We start from the raw sequence: 23,642 nt of genomic DNA on the forward strand, positions 1-23,642 counted from the left end.
AGTCAATACTCATTCCGTCATTTCGATAATGTGGGTGGGTGTAGGCGGCCGCTCCCCGCATGGCGTTTTGATTACCTAGACTGTCATGGACACCAGACGATTGCCAGAACCGATTCAGTAAAGGCCGTCAAAAACGTCGCATAATAACCCGCGCATATTCATTTAATTTTTTTCGTTACACTTATGTTAGTAAAAGCAGCGCATCATATGAGTTGTAGGATACAGGTGAGTTTGATGTCAATTTGATAATCGCCCTTATTCTGAATAACGACGTATTGATTTTTCGATCGAATAATAGCTACCTTTGATTTTGCTAGCGTTATGGGGAATACAAATGAAATACGAGGGAAAAAACGATACGACGTTATTCAGAATAAGGGCGAATATCTTGCACAAATAAATATGCCCAATATTAAATAAATGAAGTGTTTATGAGATAAATAAATATTTTTTATCGATCCGAACACAATTTCCCAAACATAAATAAACCCATTAACAAAAAAGAAGAAGAATGAAGAATTTTCCACGCAGAGTGTTAAACCATCAGAAGCAATGAGGCGAAATCTCCTTGCGGAAACGGTTGTTTCATTTTATGCGTAATATTTGCCATATTTTGAACGCTGGCAGTCAAGCTAATGCGGGCAGTAGCTTTCCCTTCATATTCAGTAATTTGATAGCTGCGTGTACTTTTTGAACTCTTGTGTAAAAAGTACATTTTGCGAAAATGAGTGGTAGTGAATAAGAGTGTATTATTTGACATCTACAATTTTTGTTGAGCAAAACATCATGGTAAACAGATTTGCTTTTTAAAAGTTTCCAAAACTAGTAGAAAATGAATGTTTTCAAAAGGGTTTGCCAAACTACATCATATTTCTGCAAAATAGGAGCATTATCTTCTGTCAAATTAAATAACGCCATCATATTCTCGTGAGTAATAACTGTTGTTTTCGTCTACTTGTATTTGCATTACATCATCGTGTTTATTCTTTCAGAGGAGAATCACATTCGATCCCGGTTTTGGCGAGGAATTTTTCACTTACATTGAAGCGTTTTGATTTGGCTGAATTTTTCGAAGAAAAGAAAAACTTGGGTGAAAATGAAGTTAAACATGGTCGAGCTTGGAATAAAGACGAGTTGCGGATAAAATCGAACTCGGATCTACATAAGCTTTGGTTCGTGTTGCTAAAGGAGCGCAATATGCTACTCACCATGGAGCATGCCTGCAACGAAAAGGTTGAACTTTTTCCCAGTCCGGAGCGGCTAGACAAGGTATAGATCAGAAATTGACGTTAGAACAATTGGTTGAAACTGTTTTGCTTCTTAGGTTAACCTATCGATGAGTAACCTCGAAGATGTTGTACGGGAGCGAAATCGTGCTTATTATGAGCTCGAAACAGGTGATACCGGAGAACGACCGGGAAAGCTGGAGCACAACCAGTTGGGTCTCAAATTCTACTACCGTATGTGTGAACACGTCATTCCTAAGTACGCAAACAAAAAGTGGAATGAAACGCGCAAGTTTTACTATCGAGGTGCAGCCGTAACCAAATTCTTGCGACTTTATCGTGAAAAATTATATAACGTTAAAAGGAAGAGTAGAAACCGGGACCGAAATGAAGTAATGCACTTGCTCAAACGATTCCCGACCATGGATCGAGCGATGATCGCAGAAAAATATCCCGCCGTTGATATAGATAAACTTCTGAAATATGATAAAGTTCGAGGAAATTACGAGCCAATCAAGGTATGAAACAGTTTTCTAAGTCGACCAATACAAACTATCAATATTTGTTAATTGTCTAAGTACGAATTAAAAAATTTATTCATTTCTATACTATATATCACAATCACTCTTAAGTACTTGTTATTCAACCTTGAAATTGCTTCTTATATTTCAAAACAGTGGGTCGATACGTCTTACGTTGTTCTCGTTCTGCGATTGATTTGGCCAATGCCGCTTTGGGGTGGACATGTTGAGTCAAACGGAACAATCGTCCGGCTATGTCAATGTGGTAGACAGCATTTTTATCCATTATAAATTCCGTTGTCACCACTCTGGATATATCTCTCTGTGAGCGTTGAATATATCCTAGGCATACCAATTTCTCCGAGGCAAAACCATATCTGGAAATTATACCAATAAAAGTATAGATCAGGCAAAGCATTTGAACCAGTTATAAAAAATACAGACCCTGCTGAGGTGACGGTTCCGCAAAATTCTCCATTTCGATAAATTGGTTCGCCACCCCAAGGCCAAACGTCTTTGTCGACGTCGATGTCCTCTAGATGAAAAAGAACCAATCGTTTCGTCAAACCTTCCTGTTTCTGTTTCTCAAGTGCCGCCCGGCCTATGAAATTTTCCTTTTTCTTCAATTGTGAAATCTGTAAATGACTTTGGGCTCAGAGAAAGAGATGTCCAAAATTCTACTTACTTCAAGTCGTACCGAGTAAAACACACCTGCTTCGAAAGGAGTCGTCTTGCTGGTTAGTTCATCCCCCCAGAACGGAATAAATTTGTCGATTCTCAGAAATCTTTGCGTCAATATGCCAACGTCGCGCGCACCGTAGTCGCGTCCGACGGTCATCAATCGATCGTAAACGTGCAGCGCGTACTCGGATGGAACATACATACAGTAACCGGGCATTCCTGTATGTGTGAAAGTCATAAACATCACATCGCTTGCGTATCCAATGTTCAGTTTTCTGTATGTGAATGGTTGCAATTTTACATTAGAATTCGACAATTCACTCATCAATTGGGTTGACTTGGGCCCTACAACATTGAGCACTGTGTACATCGAGGTGACATCGTTCAGTTGAACACTGGCATCCTGAGGCAAATTTCGTGACATCCATTGATGGATCCGAGTTTGTTGCGACGACGGTGATATCATGAAATAGCGATCATCACTTTGTCGTATTAGCATACAGTCGTTTTCGTATCCGCCCCGTTCGTTTAGCATTCCAGTGTGCAAGATATGGCCGATCGGAATATTGACGTCGTTTGCACACATTGTTTGGAGATAGTCTAGAACACTGTTCTTCAGTGAATTGCTCCGCACGCCGGGCTGGCAAAATAAGGATACACTATAACCATTTGTTTTGTTTTCATTATTTGACCACTCGTACCTGAATTTCAATTTTAGAAAATGATGATATATCGATAATACCCACATGTTGAGTACAAGCTAAGTATTCCTTTTCCATGAACTTAAAGAATTTTGGTTTGTAGAAGCTTCCTGGTGGTAACGTAGGAAACGGTTGTCCTCCTGAAAAATAACATTTATTTTGTTTGGAAGGCAGCAATCCTTGATTAGTATAAAATATAGTAGGAAAAAGTGTATGCAATAAACGTTCTCTGGTAGGCGTGAACCGAACTACAAACGATTTTTTATTCGAAAGAAGATATTTATGTGAAGGTTTTATGGTATAGTTCATTAGAAAAATCTATCGGGAAAGTGGGGAAAATCTAACAAATTGTTTTGTATGGAATTGGAACTTTTACACCCAAAGCATGCTAGATCTTCAATGATTTTTTGGCGCGTATCGAGTTTGACAAATGCTTGGACGCTTGAGAGCTAAACATGAATACTAGATTGTTGATAAAGTCATTTGGCGCGCAATCAACTGTTTTGTGAGGAAATTTCTTTCATGTGCTTAGCTGTTTTGAACCACATGTTCAGTATGGGCACCAAATGAACAGCATACATGTTTCCCATGTGTATAAACTGTGTTGGACGTCCAGGGTTGTTACGGTCGCGCGGATTTCGCGGTTTTCGCAGATCTCGCGATTTTCGCGGATTTGGCGCGGTTTCTGCTAAGATTTTGATGCTATTGCGCGGATTTCGCGCGAATTTCAAAATATTCCACAAAATTCTTTGCAAATTTTTGAAGCTTGTGTGAGACTATTATGAGACCCTAAAAAATTAGAGATGGGCGAACGTTTCAGCAATTGGTCGAGATGGCCGAATATTCACCTTGATAAAACTAAAATTGACTAGAAGGCGGTTCTAGCCAATGTTTTCTTCAGTGGACAATATTTCGATTTTATGCTTTTCGATCTCGATCTATTTCAACATTTTGCACTCAAGTATATTGATGGCAGATGGAAGATATCGTCTCAGTGATAATACATTCAATAATGCAAAGAATACAATAAATGAAATGCGTTTCTTCAATAATATGGTAACAAATTTTGTGTATGATAAAAATCGCATTCTTAAAGCAAAATTTACACGACATGCTTACGAAGCGAAGTCTGACAATAAAAGAAACGAAGAAGTTCTGGGATTCCACCCGTGGTGATAAGAAAGTGTTCTAATAGTTTGTTGGTTCCACTATCCAACATTTTCAATTGTTCTTTGCGTTCCTGAAATTTGGAAGAAATCCTATGTAAACAAGGGTATAGTATCCAACTACCTTGGAATTGTTGCTTTGTGCGCTGTATCGAAGCTGTTTGAAATTATAGTTCTGGATTTTTATAACACATAGTTGCTTTGACTACATATCAGAGACTGTTATAAAACATTGGGTCCCTGTTGGGGGGACATTAGTCTCTCAGCCCAAAGCGATAATAACCCACCAATCAATAATAAACGGTTCATTTAAAAGAGGCAATAGTAAGAAAAAGCAGTGCACTCACCATTTAGGTTGTCGTCAGTTTGCCAAAGTTCGCTGCCATCCTGGCCGTCTTACCGCCGGCTCTTGATTCCAACCCGGTCGGAGCGATCAGGAGCGTGTCCGGAATGGGAGTTGATGTCACGTGGTCCGGATCCTGCGGACCTTGTCGCTCTCTCTCTTCGGTCGCCCTCTGTGATTCCGACAGCACGCCGGAGCAGTGCCAGTCAAAAGTTGCGCTGGACTGTATGGAACACGTTCGACACGTCCCTCTTCACTCTTCTCCGAAAGAAACACCGCCCGATCGCGAGCATCCACACACGCGGCACCTCTTCTTTTCAATGACGACGGCAAGTTGCGTGTTTAACCCACCATTAACGTACGGCCGTTTCGCACCATTATCGTCCAGGACGACGACGCGGTTCTGTTTGTTGACCACTTCTTATTTCGTTTGCACCACCGTCCGGAGGAGTAGAACGTACTCCGCAATCGATTCAAACACGCGGAAGAAGCAATTTTTTCACTGTGATGCTCTGTTTCAATTGTGCATGTGAGACCGAACTACAATCGACCGAAATAACCTGAAACCGGTGCCTCCAAACAATTAATACCGGACGTGTGGAATCGAACACAATGAGGCTCGACGGGTGATGAAAAATTCTTGCACGAGCACGCGCGGATGGACGAGATCCTTGGGTGCGCAGTATCTTCCAGATTCCAAGATGTCACTCCGGCTGTGCCTCATTTGCGTGGTCGTCAGGTGGGTGTCCCCCAAAGAACTGACTTGTCATTTTTTTCCTCCGTCCGGCCGGTGTACTCAAAATAATCATCTGTACCGTTTCGCTCTTCAAGCGAGTAATTTACTATTGTCTCTGTTTTAATGCAGAGTGTTTCGTACACGCTTAACACAAACCCCTTATGAACCTTAAGTTACTAACTTAACTGTAACACAACATTGCCGTTACAGAAAAATTTCTCATGAATCGGCGAAAGCTCGAATCATGAGAAATTTATGAGCCAACACCACAAAGAAGTCCCCCGGAGACTATACATCGCATTATGAACGTGATGCTTAAGACAATCAACGCTCGTAACATGTTCCTGTACGGAACAAGCTTCACAAAACTAAATGACACAAATCCACAAATCTATACAATAACGCCAGCGAATTCTGGCTAATTCGCGATTACCGCCAACTAACTTATGGCTATCAGTCTCCGGGTAAGTCCTTATACACCAAACACGAAAGTCCTGTTGTAACGGCAGAACATTCAATAAACTCTTAACCTATTTTAGTGCTAAATAGGTTTGAATTAACAATGACGATATAACTAAACAATGTATTTGTGATAGCTTTTTGGTTTGTAACAAATGGTTGACTGTCGTAGAGGAAAAGGGGTATTTAGTCCCTCGATCGTTATGAGCCCAATGCAAGGGTTTTACCGCGCCCAGAATCGCGTTACTTTTGTACAGATTGTCATAACGACCCCTATTACAACTGTCTACCCGATCCGATTTCCGAATCCTGACTGCTCTGGATCTTGCATGACGTCGACACCAATCCAGGAATGGGTAGTTTCTTCCGATCTCGTGTTTTCGTGAAACTTTGTAGCTGGTGTAACTCATAGCTGTTTAAACGACTGTCAGTTTCTCCCGATCTGACCAAACGGCAGGCCTGTGTAGGCTTTAATACTCTCACGATATCCTTGTGTGCGGTTGTGTTTACTCCTTATGAACCAAAATTCGCAGCTTGCTAGAAACATGTGCGCTTTGCTTCGTCCTTTTGCAATTATCGTTTTTCTCGATGTTTGCTCCCATGCAATTCCACCTTGCGCCAGTTAGCTGTGTTGTTGCCATTGTCCTGGTTTGCTCGGACTGCTACTTGGTTCTTCCTTTCTCATGATTCGTAACCGATGTGTCTTTCCACAAAACTGCATCCATCGATACGCGTTTTCTCGTTCCGCCAATGGGTTGCCTGCAAAAGGCTCGTCTCGTGGTACTTGGTTGCGTTTTCTCTCGTTTCGCTAACGGACTGCCTGAAGAAGGCTAGTTTCGAGCTACTTGGTTGCGTTTTCTCTCGTTTCGCTAACGGACTGCCTGAAGAAGGCTTGTTTCGTGATACTTGGTTGCGTTTTCTCTCGTTTCGCTAACGGACTGCCTGAAGAAGGCTTGTTTCGTGATACTTGGTTGCGTTTTCTCTCGTTTCGCTAACGGACTGCCTGAAGAAGGCTAGTTTCGTGCTACTTGGTTGCGTTTTCTCTCGTTTCGCTAACGGACTGCCTGCAAAGGCTATTTTCGTCGTCCTTGGGTGATTTTTGTGTACGTGGGTTGTCGACATAAATCAAGCTGTTGTTTAGCTTGAATCCGTTTTCTCGCTTAACGGTAACGTGTGGACATCCTCAGTCTTTTCTGGGAGGAAGTCCGATCCCGTCCCTGACGTCTCGACAGCAACTTGCTGCGACTGTCAGTTGTCTTGGGCCTTCCCCGACCAATCTATCCACCCTATGACTCGCTTTCCTCAATCCTATGACTTGAATTGACCAGACTCCTGAGTCTATGTTTCGACCATCCGTTTTCTCCCGTTACGGTAACGGCCGGCCTGCTGAAGGCTTTCTGGCTTCTCGAATCACTCTATGCGTTTTTCTCTCGGCTCGCTACCGGCATGCCTGCAGAGGCTCTGCTTCGCTGAAATGACGAAGGTTCCGATGTGCGTTTTTCTCACGGTCCGCTACCGGCGCGCCTGAAAAAAGGCTTTTTTGTTTCAATGATCGTACACTTGGATGCGTTTTCTCACGATACGCTAACGGTAAGCCTGGCGGGGCTTGCATTACTGCAAGTTGTCCTAACAAGGTGGGGAGGTAGTCTAACCGTTGTTGCTCGCCGCACCCTGATGAAGTGTGATTTATCCCGAACACTTGCGGTGTTTCTGGAGCTTCCAAACTCTTTGTTAACAGACTTGGCCTGCATACATAGCTGTATAAATTTCCACTAATCTGCCTTCATGTCCTTCGCGTGATACCTGCCCTTCTTTCCAGTTACTACGTCTTCTAGAATGTATAGGTTCACGCCGAGAATCTCCTTCACTATCGCCGGAACGAATTTTGGATCCAGCTTTCTGTTCACATGATCTGCCTTTGAGGAGAGTCCGAACGTTCTGCGCCACACCAAATCTCCGACTTTGAACGATATCATGCGTGTGCGGAGGTTATACCGTTGTTTTGTCCTTTCGTGGTTGTTCTTGATACGTTGCAGTACGAAGTCCTGCATGCGTTGTATGGTTGATAGTCGCAAATCCTGGGCTACTTTTGGATCGTCTGGAGTATTTAAGCTCTGCTGTGTGTATAGATCTGTGTGCAGTATCAAATCTCTTCCGAAATTGGCGAAGTGTGGACTGATTCCGGTTGCTTCATGCTTTGCACTATTTACCGCGGCCGTGATGGCTGGAAGCTGACTATCCCAATCGCGATGATCTCCTTCCAGTAAGGCTCGAATACAGGTGATTAGCACGCGGTTCACACGTTCTGCATTGTTAACCATGGGACAGTAATATGCTGTCTTCATGTGTGCGATCTTGTGCTTGACAAGAAGAGATTGGAACACCGACGATTCAAACTGTTTCCCATTGTCCGACAAAACTATCCTTGGTCGCGAATACTTCAGAAAGACCTCTTGTTCTAGAAATTGTGACATCTTTGCTGCGTCTGCGGCTTTCATCGGATGTGCGATAACGTACTTTGTAATCCAGTCAACTATGACTAGCATAACTGTGTTTCCTTGTTTTGAACGTGGGAACGGACCGACGAAGTCTATGGAAATTAGTTCCCATGGTAGCTTTGCTGGTTTCAGGTTTCCCATTTGGGGCATCATCTTCCTGTTTGGCGCTTTACTTGCCTTGCACGTCTGACAGCTCCGTACGTAGTTGCTTACATCCTCTCGCATTTTCGGCCAGTGAAAATGGACTTGAATCTTCTGCAGCGTACTTCGAAATCCTAGATGCGCTGCGGTGGGGGTATCGTGATATCTTCGCATCAGTTCCTGTCGTTCCTCAACAGGCACCACCTTTTTCCATCGGTGAATTGCGTTGCCGCCTTCGTCTTTGCTCAAACAGTTTTTGTACAGCTCTCCGTTTACGAATCTGAAGTCCGGGAAGCGATTTCCTTTCTTCTGCACGCGTTCTATGAGCTGATTGAACCAGTCGTCTTTGGATTTTGATCCGGTAAAGTTGACTGATGCGACGATCCGTGAAAGCGCGTCTGGTACAACGTTTATGCTTCCTTTTCTATACTTGATTTCGAAATCGAACGCATTTAACCGTAAGAGCCAACGACTCATGAGTGCCGTGGGGTTTTTCATTGAACGCAAGTAGCTAAGTGCTGCGTGGTCGCAATAAACTGTAAATTTTATTCCTTCAATGTATCCTCGGAATTTCTCGATCGCCCGTATGACCGCTAAACATTCTCGCTCCGTGACCGAGTACTTTCGTTCCGATGACGAGAGCTTCTGCGAGAAATAGCAGATTGGATGTTCTTCTCCTTCGATCTCCTGCGTTAGCACTGCTCCGATCGCTACATCGCTTGCGTCGCAAGCTATTGCGAATGGCTTCGAATAATCCGGCATGGCCAGTACTGGAGCTGATACTAAAGCGGCTTTTAGCTTGAGAAAGGCCTCGTCTGCTTGCGCGTTCCATCGAAACTTGTTCTTCGTCTTTGTGAGTTCCGTTAATGGTACGGCTAGACGTGAAAAATCCGAAATGAAACGTCGGTACCAATTGCACAAACCTAGAAACCGTTGTACCTCTTTTCTGCTTGCTGGGATGGGAAACTTCACGACACTGCTTATTTTCTCTTCGTCGACCTTCCAACTGTTTTCGTTTAGTATGTAGCCTAGATATGGTATCTCTCGACGACAGAATTTCGATTTCTCTGATGATATTGTCAAGTTTGCCTGACACAGTCGCTTCGCCACTTCTTCCAATAACTGAATGTGTTCCTCAAACGATCTTGAGCAAATAACAATGTCGTCTAAGTAATGGAATACGTACGGCTCCATGTCCGCGAATAAATGCGTCATCAACCGCGCTAACGCTTGACTTGCTGTGCAAAGTCCGAACGGCACAACCTTGAACTGGAAATGTCCTCGAGATGGAACCGTGAACGCTGTTACTGGCCTCGATTTCTCTTCTAAGGGTAACTGCCAGAATGCGTCTTTTAGATCGATCGATGAAATGTATGCACAGCCTCCTAGGTTGTTGATAATCGAGGATATTTGCGGAATCGGATATCCCTCGTTCACCATCACAGAATTCAGATGACGTGCGTCCAAACAAACTCGATATTTTCCCGTTTTCTTTTTCACGGCTACGAGTGGGTTGTTCCATGGGGAGAAGCGCGCTTCTTCGATGACGTCTAATGATAGCATCCTGTCAATCTCGCGGTTTACCTCCTCCAGCACATATGGTGACATTGGGTAATGGCGTTGCTTGCGTGGTGGTGCGTCTCCTACTTCAATGCGGTGTTCATACAGTGTTGTTCTTCCCAGTTTTCCTTCCTCTGCCAACGGAAACTTCGCAATTGTTGTTTGAAGACGTCTTTGTTGGTCTCTGCTGAGAGTTTTCATGGACTCATTTTCTTTTGCTTTCGCTTCATTTGTCTCTGCTTCAATGGTGCAACACGTTGCCTTGATTCCGAATTTGTTCCAGAAGTTCATGCCCAAAATTACGCAATCCGGTATCGTCGGAACTAACAACAATTGGATGGTTTCATTGCGACCGTTGAAAACTATGGGAACACGAATGAAATGTGAGATTTTGTGTTGTGTTCCATCCGCCGTTTTGATGCCACCTTCTACTATTCCTTTGCGCAAATTCAGTTGTTCGGCGATTTCCACGTTTGCTCCTCCTAATAGTGAACAGTTTGCACCACTGTCCAAAAGCGCTGTCATTTCCTTGCCCAGGATATTAATAGTCGCATGTGGGCGGTTGTCTAATCCGGGAATGATTATTGTATTCATAAGTCCAAAATTGGTGATGTCTGAGGGGTTCTCGACATAATGCGGAGACTCAACACCCTCTATTATAGATTCCCCGCTGCAGCGTTTCCCGCGTCAGTTCGACACGTTATACAGCTTCGCAAGGAGTATCCTTTCCGCCCGCACCTGTAGCAAAAGAGAATTGCTTGAGGTTTCGGACAATCCATGAACCGATGTCCATCTTCGTCGCAGTTCCAACAGATTAATCCATTCCGTTTCTGATCTGGAACCACTTCTCCGCTTTCTGGTTGCACCTGTCGCTCTCGCCTAATCGACTCGCCTGTAGAGCTTTGTGTGTTTAGATGCTGGTACCTTACCGGCGGTTGATACTGACGACCTTGCGTTTGCAGCTTTTCCTGCGCAAGCCGTGGATGGATTATCGATTGTCTCGCAGCTGGTTGGTTGAGTGACGAACCTTCTGAACTCGATGATGACCTCCAAGCCGGTTTCGCGCTTCTGTTGAACATGTTCAACTTGATTGCATTAACTTGCTCCATTAGTTGATCTATTTTCAGCTGCCAGTATTCGTCTTCTCCCTCTGTTCCTTCCATTCCATCCTCCACTGATGAATCTTGTGCTCGAGACGACATTTCTGTTGCGTTTTGCTCCATCTCAATGGCATGAACTCTGCCATAACGTGATTGAAACTGTGTTGGTGGCGCCGGTTTCGCTACAACCCCAGGTGTCGCGAAGCTTGGTTCTAATAGTGAACTGTGTGGAATTGGAATCCTACGCTGTCTATTGAGAAGCATCCTTGTTTCATCGAAGCTGGTGCAGATTTCTACCATTTCCTGCAACGTATGCGGCCTCGCGGCTGTTACGATCGCCGCATAATCTGCGTTCATATTCTTTTTCACGATGAAAAACTTCTCCTCTTCACTCATCGCCGGTGTCACAAAACGGAACAGTGCTGCAATGTCACGATAATACTTGGCGAAAGACTCGTTCTGCCCTTGAAATCTGAAACAGGCTTCTAATCGGAGAATCTGTGCGTAACCGCTTGGTAAAAATTCCTTTCTGATCTCTTGCTTGAACGCCTCCCATGAAACTAATGATCGTTGTGCCATTGCTCGCGCATACCAATCCAATGCGTCTTCCTGCAGAAGATGTTTGATCGACGCCAACAGTGTATGGTCGTTCATCCCTTCTGATCTGGCAAACGTCTCGACTCTATCCAGAAAAATGTTCAGTGATGTCGTATCTTTTTCTCCCCGGAACTTGAATGGCCAGTTGTGTACTGCTTTCAGCATGCGCCTGTCCTCACTTCGTTCGTTGGATGGTCCCGCTTCTCGGCGTAGTAAATGATGCAACAAATCGTCCCGCAATTGGTTGTATTCTTCCCATACGTTACGTGTTCCGGTCGCCGCTCGATTGTTTCCTACAGGTGTGGGATTGACACCATCATTCTGCAAATTTGAATGAAGATTTTCTCCTCTCCTGCTCGTGTTAAAAGCATCTGGAACCATCGATGGGAATTCCAGTGGCGGTGGGGTGTAGTGTGATAGCAGTAAATTGCTTCGCCTTCCGCTGCCTAATGTTGATTGCTGTCCATCAAATCCCGAGCTTAGTGATGTTTCCCCTCCGCTCTGCCTTGCTGGAGAACTGGTTGCCGGTAATGTAGAGAGTTGTCCACTGCCTTTGCTGTGCTCCCTCTCGACATCTCCTGACGAGGATCTAGCCTCCTGTCCGGGCTGCTTTCCGGTCCTTTCCGGTGCCGGTTGGCGCTTATCTATCGGCACTACACTTGCTACCTCATTCGCTGGATCTGTCATTACCTTTTGCACATCATCGAACAACACTTTGACAAACGATACGAGCGATTTGTGCGCTTCCACGAGAAACATCGGTGGTTTTATTATTGCCAATCTGTTTCTGTAATGTAATAGTCGCGACCGTATTTGACAGAGGTTTTGTTTGTCGGAGCTGCGAATGGCTGGCTCAACGACTTTTTGAATTTCATAGATTGCCTGCTGGCAAGCTTCTATGTTGACCGTCGGACTCATTACATGATCCGAGCAGTCATGAATTATATTTTGTTTGCGGTCATCTGCTACCGCCGCCCGCAAACGTTGAACTTTTACTCTATGGGTCATTGCACCCAGATTAACCATGTGGCGTAATGCCATTTCATAGTTGATTTCCTCATCATTCAAATGAGTGAAATCCATTTTGATTATATATTAACTGTCACTAAACCAAACCAAATCTTAAAATATCACAAATCTCACTTGAACGTAAACTAGCAAATTTTGGCTCAAATACACAAATCAAAAAATTTTCGTGTGGGATTTTTAGTTGGGCGCCAGTGTTATAAAACATTGGGTCCCTGTTGGGGGGACATTAGTCTCTCAGCCCAAAGCGATAATAACCCACCAATCAATAATAAACGGTTCATTTAAAAGAGGCAATAGTAAGAAAAAGCAGTGCACTCACCATTTAGGTTGTCGTCAGTTTGCCAAAGTTCGCTGCCATCCTGGCCGTCTTACCGCCGGCTCTTGATTCCAACCCGGTCGGAGCGATCAGGAGCGTGTCCGGAATGGGAGTTGATGTCACGTGGTCCGGATCCTGCGGACCTTGTCGCTCTCTCTCTTCGGTCGCCCTCTGTGATTCCGACAGCACGCCGGAGCAGTGCCAGTCAAAAGTTGCGCTGGACTGTATGGAACACGTTCGACACGTCCCTCTTCACTCTTCTCCGAAAGAAACACCGCCCGATCGCGAGCATCCACACACGCGGCACCTCTTCTTTTCAATGACGACGGCAAGTTGCGTGTTTAACCCACCATTAACGTACGGCCGTTTCGCACCATTATCGTCCAGGACGACGACGCGGTTCTGTTTGTTGACCACTTCTTATTTCGTTTGCACCACCGTCCGGAGGAGTAGAACGTACTCCGCAATCGATTCAAACACGCGGAAGAAGCAATTTTTTCACTGTGATGCTCTGTTTCAATTGTGCATGTGAGACCGAACTACAATCGACCGAAATAACCTGAAACCGGTGCCTCCAAACAATTAATACCGGACGTGTGGAATCGAACACAATGAGGCTCGACGGGTGATGAAAAATTCTTGCACGAGCACGCGCGGATGGACGAGATCCTTGGGTGCGCAGTATCTTCCAGATTCCAAGATGTCACTCCGGCTGTGCCTCATTTGCGTGGTCGTCAGGTGTGTGTCCCCCAAAGAACTGACTTGTCATTTTTTTCCTCCGTCCGGCCGGTGTACTCAAAATAATCATCTGTACCGTTTCGCTCTTCAAGCGAGTAATTTACTATTGTCTCTGTTTTAATGCAGAGTGTTTCGTACACGCTTAACACAAACCCCTTATGAACCTTAAGTTACTAACTTAACTGTAACAAGACTCAGCTTGGATCCATGCCAAAGCATTCAACTTTCCCTGCTGCGTTCGACAAAATCAATCATCACATAACGATCTCCAAGTTAAGTAGACTGGGATAAAACGGATAATTTTTTAATTGGCTTCGATCATATCTAACTGGTAATGAAATGATAGTGAAAATAGGAGCCTGTACAACCTCATCATGTGCTGTTACATATGGAGTTCCTCAAGGAAGTCACCTTGGACCGTTCATAATTTTATTGTATCTCAACGATCTAAATTTTTCGATCAAGTGTTCGATCGTTCGCCGATGATTTTCGTATTTCATATTTCAAAATGGTTTAAATGCCACTAAATGCTCCGTCGTCTCTTTTTGTAGCAAAAAGTCTGTATACAAGTACGACTATAATATGCCACAAAATGTTCTCGAACGCGCATCATCTGTTAAGGACCTGAGTGTTCTGAAAACCAAGTTAAATTTTAAAGAGCACATAGAGCTTTCATTTGTTACAATTTTACATTCGACGTCGTAGTTTTTCGTATTTTTTTTCTTCGGATTACTTATGTTAGAACTAATTATGGATATAACGAGCTCATTGCTAGCATGTGCCGCATATTTAACAAATGTTTCAATTCTTTCGACTTTCATTTACCACGTAATGTTATCAAGAAATCGTTTCTTATGTAACTGTATCATTAGATTTAGTTACTATAGAAGCACTAGATTTAAGGAAATGTATCATTTAGATGATTTTAATCTATTGAGTTGTATGCCTGCTGGAGAACAAATTTGACAGAAACTAATTCCAGTGGGCTTTATCATGCTTCAAATGAAAGAATAAAAGATGAGGAGGAAAGGAAGACATTTAGAGTAAAATCTGACAACAGAAGATGGCGCTATTATAATTAAAACTACTATTAAAAAGATTGAATCAGATCATCCTGATGTGGTCTACCTTAAAATTCTTCTTACTAAGAAGAAAATGTTTGCCGAGCAAAAAGAATATCTTCCATGAAATCTGGTTCACTTCTTTCAAAATCACAATTGTAAGCATTTTTATTTTTATTGTAACATTTTCCGTACATCAGAGAGTATTAATTAAGGATCAAGAGTAAACCAAGTTAACTTGTGTTGGTAATTTGTGTATTGCGTACATTTTATTCAGTATGTATTGTACGTATAGATTGATATATGCAGTGCAAAGAGTTTATTAAAGTGACTTGCAGGATCGAGTTTCAAACAATCTTTTTTAACAATAATTTATTCTCAAATGAATGTTAAGCCTGACATTTTGTATGAAATAATCGATTTTGATATCGTAAACATAAAAGTTACGTCTGCTTCGCGGTTCAAATTGAACTGCCGAGTTTTGCATAAAGCAGTTCAATTTGAACTGCTATGCACTAATGAGTCAAAGACGAAACGTAAACATATAAAACCAAGTTAACTTGTGTTGATTGGTAAAAACCTGCATAGGCCAGAAAAAGTCGAAAACACGTTTTCGTTCGACACGTCAGTATTGACATTGCATTTCGATGCAAAGAAAAAAGTGTTCTGCAAATAGCAGAAACTTTACGTCTGCTTCGCGGTTCAAATTGAACTGCAGAGTTTTGCATAAAGCAGTTCAATTTGAACTGCTATGCACTGATGAGTCAAAGACGAAACGTAAACATGTGTTTGTTGCTAATCAAATGTGTCAGTGGAAGTAAGCTGAAACTGAGATAATTTTTCTCGAAAAATTTAAGGAAAACCGAAGAGTACTAGACTAAGACACTTTTCTTGAATTGCAATTTTAAGCAGAATGAACTGATTGGTTTATTTTTCAACCATATGGAAGATTTATTTATTAAAATCAGGAAAAGGAGCGCCGGAATTTGTTTTTACGCACATAACGTTAACATTAGTCATACAAAGGGCATCGAAAAAGATGGAGAATGAAAATGAAATCGTTTTCATGGGGTTTTTCGAAGTGACGTGCTGTATGCGGACTTATTTATTGTTCAAGTACTTCATAAAAATAGTTGTCTAACGCTTCACTCGAATATCGCGCGTTTTAGTTTTCGACTTCGCACGGATTTCGCGCATTTTAGTTTTCGACTTCGCGCGGATTTTGCGCGTTTTGATTTTGAAATTTTTCTTAACAACCCTGGACGTCGTCAAGTTAAGTAATAACCATATAAGAAAAAAAAGTGATTAACGAGGGCAGGTTATTTGGATTCATTAGGAGAAATTTCATTCAGAGACTACAGGATTGCGATTAACGTTAAATTAAACACCACAGCTGTTACAATCTCAACTTTATGGAGCAATTCCATTCGAATTCTTGGGTCATTTTGAGACCTTTAAAGTGCGAGCACGACAAAACTGCGATCGAAAAAAAAACTGTACTTCAAACTGTGCGCGAAAAATAAACTTCACCGATCGCGAGTAATCATGACCACGCTCTTCTGAAACTGACTTTTACATAGGTCGATTGATTGTTTTGATTTTGTATGTACTCGAAATAATTCCCATCCAAAGGTAACAAATTTCTGAATATTAAATTCTGAGAAAGAATTTCCACCACTTCTTGGGACATCAAAAAACCCAAAAAGTCCCGAAAGATCAATCAGTAAATTCACCAAATACTATATTTGTTAAATTCTCTGATATTGTGGGCTGGATCATGTCTACCTTCAATAAATCGGATCCTCTCAAAAGCCTGCTTATGGCTGTCATATCTACACTCAAAACATTTTTGAAGCAGTTGACTGCTCAATGGCCCCTTCTCTCAGCGATCGTATCCTTCGATAGCTAAGTAATCTACCGACGTATTCAATCACTGTTTTACAGTGGAATTGTAGAAGTATCACTCCAAAAACAAACTGAAATGTGAAGCATTTGCATTATGCGAAACTTGGTACACTTCTGAAATACCGTTAAACCTCCACGATTTTAACATTATTCGCCTTGATCGAAATGATCCCTTCTATCGTATTAGCCTCCCCTAAATACCAGGTATTGAAGTTGTCACATGTCATGTTACAATCAAAAGCAAAGACCTTTGCCTTGCTTCCAGCTACATTCCCGCAAGAGCCTCGGTTGGTCATCAGTGGCTTGGTGACGCTAGTTATAGGATACTTCAACTCACACGGTATGAGCTGAGGTTGACTCCATGATTATAACAGATCATCTATGATCCATGATATTTTCGGCAACTTCATTATGACAATCTTGAATACGGGAGAAATGACACAGATTCCTACACCACCTGCATGAGCAAGTGCGCCGGTTTTATCCCTTTGCGCGACATCGCTATGTTTGGATTGCACGTGCAAGGCCATCTCTTATCGCCATGGTAGCGATCACCAACCTATCGTAATTTCGATCGCCAGCAATGTAAGACCATCGGAGACAGTCATTTTTTCGTAAGACCTCACATATTGATTGGAATAGCTATGCGACCGCAGAAACTTGAAAGAACTTCAGAGAGAAAAATACACGTTTTTGGCTGGCTTGATTCTCGATACCGGGACTTAAGCTCAGACGAAACATTTACCCGGCGCAGAAACTAACATCCGCTCGTGGTGGAACTAACCCGTGGTGGGACAAAGAGTGCTCAGAATTTATCGCGGAAAGAGGAACATCTGATAATTATAAAAACTACGCGACATTAGACGCTTGAATAAATAGTTTGAATAACGTAAAAAACGCGGTCACTGGCCTCTGTTCGTAAACAGTTTGACAAAAGAAACAACGAACACAGTCCGGCAATGCACAACCACAATATCACGAGCGAAAGCAAATAATACTTCAACCACCGGATATTCGATTTCTCTAAAAATGTTCTGACTTTGTTCCGGAACAGGAGATCACCCGCGTCGCGATGGAGTTCTCACTCAGCGCTCTTGTCGTGTAACAATAAAACCCCGGGGCAAGACAGAATCAAATTCAACTTGTTGAAAAATCTGCCTGACCTCACCAAAAGGCGCTTGTTGAATTTATTCAACAAGTTTCATGAGGGTTATATTGTCTCACATGACTGGAGACAAGTGATAATGATTGCCATTTAAAAACTTGGGAAACCAGCCTTCGATCACAGTTCATATCACTCGGTTGCTATGCTCTCAAATATCCGGAAATTGTTCGAAAAAAGGATTCTTCAGTCTTCGGCATCTTCAATCAGAACCTCACCGCTTCGTACGAACTCAGTGATCTGGCTTCAGTTTACGTCGCAGAATTGTCTGCTATTCACTGCACCCTTGAGATCATTGAAACCTTGCCCAATGATCATTACTTCATTGTCATGGACATCAGAAGAGGCGATGAACCGAGGAGCAACATAATATTGTACATTTTAGCGCATAATAATACGACCGGAATGGTAAGTTATTGACCGATTACTCATTGACTACCGACTACTAAGAGTCGAGAGGGAGAGTGATAACTTACTGACTCATGATCTGTTCGCAGATTTTTAAATCAGCGTAAATTCAATGAAACGAAACGAATGGTGGCATATTACGATAGGACATGGCTTTCCGACAAACCTGATTCGAATGATTTGTGCGACGCTCGATTGAATAATAGTGCAAATACTTGTACTGTTCTGTAAAAACATGTTGTGTTGATGTCGATCATTAGGAATAGAATTTTCAGGTTCATCATTCGATTTTCGATTCGGAGGTTACAAACGAAACACACAACAAAATATGATACACAATTTTGGAACATTGCTAAAAATCAATGTGACACTCGTCTCATCCTAAACGTAACTAAAGCAAGGTGATGTAGTATCTAATTTCCAATTCCGTATAGAACTTGTGCAGCATGAAAATTTGATGAGAATAGTACCATGTCTATAAATCGCACTTGTTCCTTGGTTTTTCAATGAATATAGATATTAGTAACGTTGATCGCAGAGTAGCGAAAGAAATTTTTCCTTTTATTAAGAAGTAAACATCGAAACAAGGACTGACCACAAACTCTTTGCAGAAAACGTAAATCGTGGTATTCAGGAAACGAGATTGTGTTCTCTTTTGAGTGTATTGGGGTACTGAATAATGACAGGAATCCGACCTCGAAAATTTTTATCAGAATTATGATGCGTAAATACTGAAACAATAAAATCAGTGTGGGGAAAATCGTGATTAGAAAAAGTTCATTTCCTTATCACTCGTGAAAAATTCAGTTCAAGAGATGTTAATTGGTTTTAATTGTCTACTATATCGATTTTGATTGGTTCTTTTCGGCAAGCATTAACTGAGAGAGACGAAAGATAGGAAATGAAAAGACAGATAGGTATTCTAGATTGAATCAGTTATAAATTTAGAACGAAAAAGCTAGCCTAGGCAGGCTCATATAAGCATGATCAGAAGAAAGAAATGAGTTCTATTTTACCTTCTACTTGAACACTCGAACACTAAATTCGAGTCCCCAAGTATGGTCGTGTAACAAGTGTAGTTCTTCACCACACTATGCTACTGAAACCGGTGTCAGCGGAGATTCGAATTGAATTTGATTGAATGAGAATTGAAAATGTTTTGCCTGACAGGACATTGTCAGTAACTGGATTTACGGTTTCCATCATAATCAGAGCATGAAAACAGTTCACTGAACCGTGTTTGCAAGCGAATTACCGCAATTTAAACAGTGTATGTCATATATCATGGCCGAAGTCCTGGCAATGACAATATTGTGTTAGATTCTCTGTGTCATCACGACATTTATAATTTTCCCATCGAACTGAAATATTTACTTTCACTTCTGGAAAGAACGAAGAAAGGTTCTCCTAGACTCCTAGTTTGAATTAGTCTTAAGAAAGACTGATTTTCCAGATAGCCTTAATAAGACTGATTTAGTTGTAGCCTTGCAAAAGAAAATGATTATTTGAATGTCTTGAACAAGGCAGAATAATTATAAGGTTTTGAAATGACTGATGATATTTCTGGTAACCTAGAAAAAGGCTGTTAAAATCGGAGTAACTCTAGGTAGCCACAAATGTTTTCATTTCACCAACAATAATCGAATTTGGGGAAAACATGAAGTCTCAATACAATTTGTTGACTGCTAGAATTTTAATACTTCATTCCTTCGTAAAATTCAAGACAGATCACCTTTGTCATGTCTGTTGTTTCTAGTTTTGCTATTACTGTAACATCGAATTCTTTAGAATTAGTAAAAAAATACTGGATACGAATAGCATTAGTGACGAAGGAACAGACGAAATAAAGCTGGAATACATTGAGCAGTGTGCTACTGTCACTTCAGAAGATGAACGTTTCGAGAAATTGTGGATCAGATTTTTAAACATAGTTCCAAGTAATTTTAGTTTTGTTTCATATTACTCACATTTAAAGTTTGTTTGTGCATGAACTAGTATAATCTACAAAATGAAACAGTTCTCAGATCGGTTAAGCAATCTGAGAAAATGATAGTTTCAACATTGCCGGTAAGCGGAAGCGGTGTCATTGAAGTCGGTTCGTCTACTAACATTACCAACAAACTTTATTAGTTTATATTCAAATTTGTACGATTTTTGCATATGTGAAATTTTGTCGCATTCGGAAAAAATCTGTACTTTTTTATGAGACCCTAAGACCTTTCATTAAATGTATGCAAAAATCTGTCGAGCAATCTCTGAGAAAAGTGAGTGAGTTCCATTTTGGAATATATGATCACTGTTTCCGATGCTTCCGCTTGGTTAGCCGTCTACTACCAATGACTTCCGACTGGAGTGATGTCAACTTAGAAATTCTTCTACGTTATTTGTTTCGCCACTTTAAATGACGTTATGAAATGTTTAACACTCTTCACTTTCTTCACAACCGGCAATCGGATCCTGATGAAATTTAGGGATTTCGTATGGCACCACAAGACCATTTCTGTTTAAAGCTTGAATGGAAGGAATATTGAAAAATATTGAACATACGCGATTAGGGTCTGTTCTGAGAAACGGAAATTTTTATCTCGCGCTCCGGGAAAACCGGGAAATGGCTTTTATCGTATCGAAGAACGCTCACTAGTAACTCTTCAAACGATTCAATCAGTGCCATCAAAGAGAGACGGATATCATCACAGCAACAAAAAACCGGCATGGTTCATTTAACATGGAATAGACACCAGTGCGAGAGCGAATTTCTCTCGATGGCCATTCTGAGAATCAAAGGTTAGCTCGCTGCTGTTTGGATTCTCTCTGAAGCAACAAACGGTCGCTTATTCTCGTTTCGCGATCCTATTCTGTATGGGCAGTGGATAGTTGCTATAGAATCATTTTACTACTGCCGCTTATTCTAACTATGTGCTAATAACCTTTGTATAAGTTGTGCCTATGAAAATGTCTGTGAATGCTCCACACAAGGGTTTCGAAATGTTGCAACCTAGTATGAGAATCATCAAGTCGAATCATCGATTCGATTTTCTGCGATAATTGTCAACTTGCGATTCTCTCTTGGTAAATTCCACACAACACCAATCATTATCAGACTGTAATTTTTTTAAGGGCCGTGAAATACTCAGAGTATGAAGTGGAGCGAAAAAATGTAGCAAAATTCTCTCGCGGTTTATGCATTGAGAGACTCGAGTTCTTGTAGCATCTTCTACCGGATTGAAAATGTTGTATACAATATGGATAAATATCGAGCAGCTTTTGTCAAATTTTCGGCAATCACCAACACTGGCAAAAACTTTCAGTCGCGATTTTCGAAATTCTGATTCCTTCCCAACACTGATTAGAATAGATAATTCATAGACAACCACATAGACGATACTCACGTTCGTAGTCAGTATCGAAGTACAGTGCCCTCTCGTAAGCCATCTTAGTTCCGAAAACGGCCCCTCGAGTCTCTAACACGCTGTAGAGCGGAGAACAACGTAGTTTGCGTGAAAAAATATACTCGCTCTGGTTTGGATACAGAATGGCATACTGACGCCCGACAACTTCCCTTATACGGTTTTGCAAATACTGTCGGTTGTTGTGTAAATCCAGAAAACGCTGAACATTAAATGGTAGCATATCCATCGTCGGTGCTCCCGCGACAATCCATTCGGCCAGTGCCTTCCCAACACCTCCAGAGCCTTGCAATGGGTTACCGTTCATACCACAAGCTACGTAGTAATTTTTTACTTCGGCTGTTTCCCCAAATATCCATCGTCCATCGGGAGTGAAATTATCAGGACTGTTAGTAATTTTCGGTTGAGGCGTATCTTTGAGTGACGGCATCCGATCAACCGCCTTCTCCCATAATGGAGCACAATGCTCTGTCTTTGCCTGTTGTAATTTAGATTTCCACTCTTTTGGAATATCCTTGGTGTTTTCGAAAGCAGGTATTGCCGTTTTTTCAAACCACCCAACTAACATTTCTCCACCCAGCTGCCTGGCGTACAGGTTGGAATCGTAATCTCTAACACATGGAAGTAACACGTCACTCGGTAAGTTAAGGTTAGATGATAAACCGTAAAAGTGCTGTGCTGGATAAGCAGGTATACAAACTGGCTTTTTGCTCTTGAGGCCCAGTTCTCTCGCCCACATTCCACAACAATTGATAAAGTATTCACACTTTATTGTTCCGATGTCTGTTTCTACACTTTCCACGCGTCCACCTTTTGTATTGACCTGAAGAAAATTATTGATCAGTTAAACAAAAAAAAAACGGATTTACTTTAAACCTACGAATTTGACCGTACATCCCTCGTAGTATTTCACTCCTTTTTGTTTGGCCAAATTAGCTAAGACCTGCAGGACCAATGCAGGATTTGCGATGCAATCATCAGGTACATGAACTGCTCCTTGGATATCGTCCACGTTCAACAGTGGATGCAATTGTTTAGCCGTTTCAGCATCTATAAACTCACAGAACAAACCAGTAGGAATATTGTATGCAATCCTTCGCTTGATAGCTATTACTCGATCGTGCGTTTGAGCTAGATTAAGACTTCCACATTTTTGCAGTCCCACATTATGGCCGGCACGTTGCAATCGTTCATAGAGTTTCAAACTTTCCATGATAATGTTACGCTCCGGTGTGGGTTTAAACAACCCGATTGTCCCGGAACCAAAATCTGATGTTCCGCTTCCAATTGTATGCTGATCTAGTACCACAACGTTGCTCCAACCGTTTTCTGTTAGATGGTAGGCCACAGAGTTGCCAAGCATCCCAGCTCCGGCAATAACAACTCGTGCATGTTGGGTTAAATTCTCACTTCCGGTGCAAAATGGTTTCCAACGAATTGCTTTCGGATAAGCAAATTTCGCAAAGTAGCTCATTTTTCAAAGTGATAAAACACTGTCACTTTACTTTTTAATTGAAATCCTTATATAACATTGCATTTTTCACCGCAGTTTGCAACTGTTCCACACATACAAAGTGTACCGAACAGTTTATCGATTGGTACTGCATCTACTTTCATTCTAAAAGCAGACCCACCACGGATGCAGGCCATGCAGCTATGCACTACACCTCTCATAATTGCAAGGGCGCTGTAAAGCCGATGACATTGCTCGTACACTTTCGCACTTAACGGTACTGTGTGTGAGATTTGTTTACAAACAATTCGCATGCAGATTTTACTTGTAGGGCGAATCATTCCGCACACAAACACATTTCTCTAGAAATACTATATCTATGAAATCTCTCAACTCTCACGTAAAGTTTGTGTGATGAGAATAGGTTCTGTATC

The 23,642-nt window shown here is 41.8% G+C and overlaps 2 protein-coding genes across 3 annotated transcripts; one reads left to right on the forward strand and one right to left on the reverse strand.

Annotated features, from left to right (window-relative positions):
• Positions 1 to 743: 743 nt before the first annotated feature.
• LOC131427024 (large ribosomal subunit protein uL29m) lies at positions 744 to 1,803 on the forward strand. The gene is made up of 3 exons (XM_058589897.1): positions 744 to 927; positions 993 to 1,269; positions 1,325 to 1,803. The coding sequence occupies exons 1-3, from the start codon at positions 833 to 835 to the stop codon at positions 1,748 to 1,750; spliced, it is 798 nt and encodes a 265-aa protein (XP_058445880.1). The 5' UTR covers positions 744 to 832; the 3' UTR covers positions 1,751 to 1,803.
• Positions 1,788 to 23,410, reverse strand: LOC131427022 (pyruvate dehydrogenase phosphatase regulatory subunit, mitochondrial-like). 2 transcript variants are annotated; one of them, XM_058589896.1, is made up of 6 exons: positions 22,636 to 23,410; positions 21,738 to 22,578; positions 3,130 to 3,269; positions 2,433 to 3,068; positions 2,192 to 2,367; positions 1,788 to 2,124 (listed from the first exon to the last, which is right to left on the reverse strand). In XM_058589896.1, exons 1-6 carry the CDS (start codon positions 23,227 to 23,229, stop codon positions 1,869 to 1,871), a joined length of 2,643 nt encoding a protein of 880 aa, XP_058445879.1. In that variant the 5' UTR covers positions 23,230 to 23,410; the 3' UTR covers positions 1,788 to 1,868. The 2 variants fall into 2 exon arrangements, with proteins under 2 accessions (XP_058445879.1, XP_058445878.1); XM_058589895.1 differs by having other exon boundaries at positions 2,192 to 2,382; positions 2,445 to 3,068; positions 22,636 to 23,408.
• Between the last annotated feature and the right edge of the window lie 232 nt (positions 23,411 to 23,642).

This window comes from Malaya genurostris, chromosome 2 (genome assembly GCF_030247185.1).
Source record: "Malaya genurostris strain Urasoe2022 chromosome 2, Malgen_1.1, whole genome shotgun sequence".
Classification (NCBI taxonomy): domain Eukaryota; kingdom Metazoa; phylum Arthropoda; class Insecta; order Diptera; family Culicidae; genus Malaya; species Malaya genurostris.